The sequence below is a fragment of the Solanum dulcamara genome, chromosome 1, assembly GCF_947179165.1.
Source record: "Solanum dulcamara chromosome 1, daSolDulc1.2, whole genome shotgun sequence".
Lineage (NCBI taxonomy): Eukaryota > Viridiplantae > Streptophyta > Magnoliopsida > Solanales > Solanaceae > Solanum > Solanum dulcamara.
The window spans coordinates 82,987,667-82,991,893 of NC_077237.1; the positions used below are offsets into that span (position 1 = coordinate 82,987,667).

Consider the following 4,227-nt stretch of genomic DNA (forward strand, 5'->3'; position numbering starts at 1 on the left):
CTTTTCAATGATTCCAAAAGGCCAATGAGAAATGTTGTAAATAATATATATGTAAACAATATACATTGTGTTGGACGTTTTCTATTGGATAGACAACTGTCCCTCTGTAACTGGACTCGTCCGCGCACACACCTTTAGACCTGCAGATTTAGCAGAATATATTTTATACTGTTGTCTGTTGTCACTATCAACTCAGAGTCCTCAAAGGGATCAGGTCCTTTACATGTTCCCTTAGTTTGTTAAATCATCAAAATCAATATTATCGGGGGGGGGGGGGGGGGGGGGGTTGTACAATGGTCGTTGTAACTAGCCAATTTTGTGAGAGAATGAAAGATCATGTTATATTTTTAAATAGATGATATTTTCTTCTCATAAGGAACACAATAAGATTCATAATATAGTCGTTTAGAGAGTTTGCTAAGAGGGAGATTATCATATGATAGTTTTATATCTTTTATATATTAGTTTTTCTTATATGTAGATGAGTTGATCAAATTATATTAAATTATTATATGTCTGTAGTATAATTTTTTTGTCGCCTTATTTAACGTCATTGGAGGTTGGCAATTATTAGCTTTTGTATGAGCCCTGATTATTTCGATCCCAACATTTACCTAACCCCTTGAATTTTATATTTATATTTAAAAAAAGGTAGTGCTTCATCATATCATCTCAAACGTACGATAATAGATAATGGTACGGTTTCATGAGATTTACTTTCCATTTCATCCAGTCCTTTAATAATCTGCAAATTTAATTTGTGTATCCTTATAGAATATAAGTTGCTAAGCTAACTAGCTGAATGTTGGATAATTCTTTGTCGTCGTCGTCGTCGCGGCCTACGATAGCTTTTCCTCTAGGTCTAGCTCTTCTTGTCCTTGTCCTTGTTTGTATAAGTGGATTATTTTCTTGTTGCTACCATTGGAATAAGCTTCAATCCCTTCTTTGTTATGAAGATGATCAATCCTCATCAGATGATGATTCAGTTGTTTCACCTAATCCTAAGTCTATACAGGTATATGTATTGATAATACTACTTAATCCCTCTTCATTTTCTTGTTTATTCTTTTTAGAAGGGAAAAAAATAATCATTTGGGGTGTTACCTTGGATATGGTGGGAATAAAAACTCACATTGATAGCTGAAAAGAAAAGGCGCAATTATATATATATATATATATATAGTGTAAGGATATATTCATATATGTATACTCATAATGATATGTGACCTTTTGAGAAAAATTATGCATCTTTGGTTCAAAATGATTAATATCACGTCATGTTAAGTGTAGCTAATTGGGGTTAACTTACCCTAACAAATTGTATCAGATCTAGCTAATGGTTTAGCGAGTTGAGTATGAAGATGGTTGATTGATGGAATGAGCCCAACTTTTTAACTTTACCCCTTGCTTGGAGACGTACATACATAGAAGAATGGAAAAATTACTTGATTGAGTGCTTTTTAAAAATTAATTACTGATTTTAGCGATATTTTTTATTTATTATCATTTATAACAATATATAGCAATATTATGATAAATCTACACTTGTATTAAAAGTGAATTATGCATACAATATAAATGTATTATAAGTGTTTTAAAATATATATATATATATATATATATTATGTTTGTGTAGTAAGAAACTAACATAATGTATTATAAGTCTATTAAAATATGTAATAAATGTATTATCCATTTATAAAACTTCTATTATATATGTTTTATAAATAATTCTCTGCAATATGTATTAAAACTGTATTATGAATATATTATAAGTGTTCAGTGAAATTATTTTTTTATTGCTATAAATGCTAAATATTTTCTTAATATTGTATATTTATGCAAGTTTCTCAGGAAGAATCCTATATGGGCTTTGGTGGCCATACTATTCAGATGATATGAGTGACACATAATGAATCTCAACATTAGCCCGTGATGAATTTTGGTGATAGCATATGGAACTTATTCCAAAGAAAAGTTGTTTGGCGTGAGAATAAAGTCTCACATTAGTAACTGAAAAGAAAAGCAAGTTACATATCAAGATAAAAAAAACTTTTAGTGGTGTAAGAATTTTTTAATAGAATCATATCGATCATGTGAACTTAGCACAAAATTAATAATATCACGTCATACTAAAAATATCTTTAGGCCAATCAACTTAAGTTTTTGTTTCAAAGTTTCATTTTAAGCCAAAATTTACAATATCTAAATTTTGAATCGTTCATAAATATTACTATAAATTTTCTCAGGCATAGATGGGGTTTGTTACTTTGTTTTAGGTGGAGCACAAAAATGGTAATGAGAGCTTGATAGTATTGATGCCCGGAGATGATGTTCCAAAATTTGTGGCTTTGCCTACTCCCCGTCGCTCTACTCTCCAAATCGAAACGCTTTCGTCTCAATTTATGTAGCAACAATTGGAATTTCGAGAGTTAAGCAAGTTTTTGTTTGACTAGAATTTCTTTATATGTCTCTTCATATATCTTAAACTGTTAATTATTGTGATTTATAGTACTTATTAGCATAGTTTTCAAATATATCATTTTATTTCAAAAAACTTAAGACTTCTATATTCAAATTAACGGTTAAAGTTTAGAAGTTTGAATCTCAACATTTCAATTAGAACAGATAGAGCATATATTCATTTTTTTATATATATATGTAATATAGCTTCAGACGCAAATGAAATATACAGCTTATGAGCAGTGCAGAATTTTAAGTATAAATCTTATTGAAATTGGACAATTTTGTATACTTCTTTGCTTCAATAATTCGAACTTATAAGTTGTATTTGCACTAATGTGGACCCTTTATGGGTTAATTTCTTCTCTCTACCTCCATCTAGATAAGGATTGATTGTGCTTGCTTGATGTTTGCATCAAATCAATTAATGTAAAATATTTGTTGTATGATATGATCTATTATTGAATAGATTCACTGGATTGAACTCAAAATGACGAGTTAAAATATAATATGAACTAAAAATGAGTCAAAACGATATAACCCCATGAATCAAAATATCTAAGTCAAGCCCAAGAATGGAAAATCAAATTTTAAAATTGGAAATGGTGTCAATTTGGAAGAATTTAGGAATAATATATCAATTTGGAGACTCAAATATGTTAGTCTGGAAGAATTGTCTCAAAGTTAAACAAAAAAGAAGGAAAGGTTGGCTCGAATTGAGTTACAACCCGTTGTTTAACTCATTTTGACCTATTTTATATTGACCCAAGCAAATTTTAAACAGATTTAGTTATGACTTGTCTATTAACTTGACTTATTTTAACAAATTTGAATTAGACCTTAGCTAACCCGTTGATCACTTGTTACTTCTACTCTACACCTAACCCCACTCAATTTTGATAATATACGAGGGGGTTCTGCTCATTAACATAATGTGTTACAATAGGCTAGATGTGTCTTTTATCCTTGAATTCGAGTTAGAATTTAATTTTGAAATGAATAAATTATGTATTTCTTCCTTTAATAAGCCTCTTATGGCGTAAAACTAGATTCCAATTAGCTCCAAATAAGTGTGCACTTCTCATATGTGCTAGCTAGCTAGCTAATACATACAAATTAGTCTTTAGCCTATATATCACACTTGTAATAGGTGATTATTTTGCATTATGAGGGGGTCACTAACAAATATAATTAAGTAAAAACAATGGTATACTGTGGTAATATAACATAGCTTATAAAATTCATGAGTCAATTATTTGTTTCTTTTTGACCTATTAAAGGCAAAAATCACATGTTATTACTATAATGGAGAAAATGAAATCTCAAAAGATATATTCTTTGAAAATAAAATAGGGTCGATGTGGGACATTTGAAAGGTTGGTTCCCAATGGAGCTTTCAAAAATGAACATAGGTCCAAACTCTTTATTCTTCGTGAAATAATTTATAAATACGAAGGGATTCAAACGCTAGAATTAACCCGTATAGTTTTTAGTATAAATTTAGATGTTATGCCTCATTTTTAAGTTTTTATGAAATGAAAGATTTTTTATTCTAAACAAGAATGAATCTTCTGTCTAAATGTGCTCTTTTAGTTGTGAAAATGTGATGATCAAGATACATCGACATAGATATTTTAATTCCTTGACGCTCCATTCGTTTTAGTAAATTTTGCTTACATAAAAGCTAGTGTAATTCATAATTTTTAAAAATAGAATACTTTAAAATATTCGAAAACAATGTGGACGAAGAAAAAAGTATATTTT

At 29.4% G+C, this 4,227-nt stretch overlaps 1 protein-coding gene across 1 annotated transcript; it reads left to right on the forward strand.

Annotated features, from left to right (window-relative positions):
* Positions 1-407: 407 nt before the first annotated feature.
* Positions 408-2,458, forward strand: LOC129889798 (uncharacterized protein At5g65660-like). The gene is made up of 2 exons (XM_055965252.1): positions 408-1,015; positions 2,280-2,458. The coding sequence occupies exons 1-2, from the start codon at positions 803-805 to the stop codon at positions 2,409-2,411; spliced, it is 345 nt and encodes a 114-aa protein (XP_055821227.1). The 5' UTR covers positions 408-802; the 3' UTR covers positions 2,412-2,458.
* Positions 2,459-4,227: the final 1,769 nt, after the last annotated feature.

Coding starts and splice junctions, on each gene's coding strand:
- LOC129889798 (XM_055965252.1), top strand. CDS start 803: ATGTTGGATAATTCTTTGTCGTCGTCGTCGTCGCGGCCTACGATAGCT. Junction 1,016..2,279: donor CTAATCCTAAGTCTATACAG/GTATATGTATTG, acceptor ACTTTGTTTTAG/GTGGAGCACAAAAATGGTAA.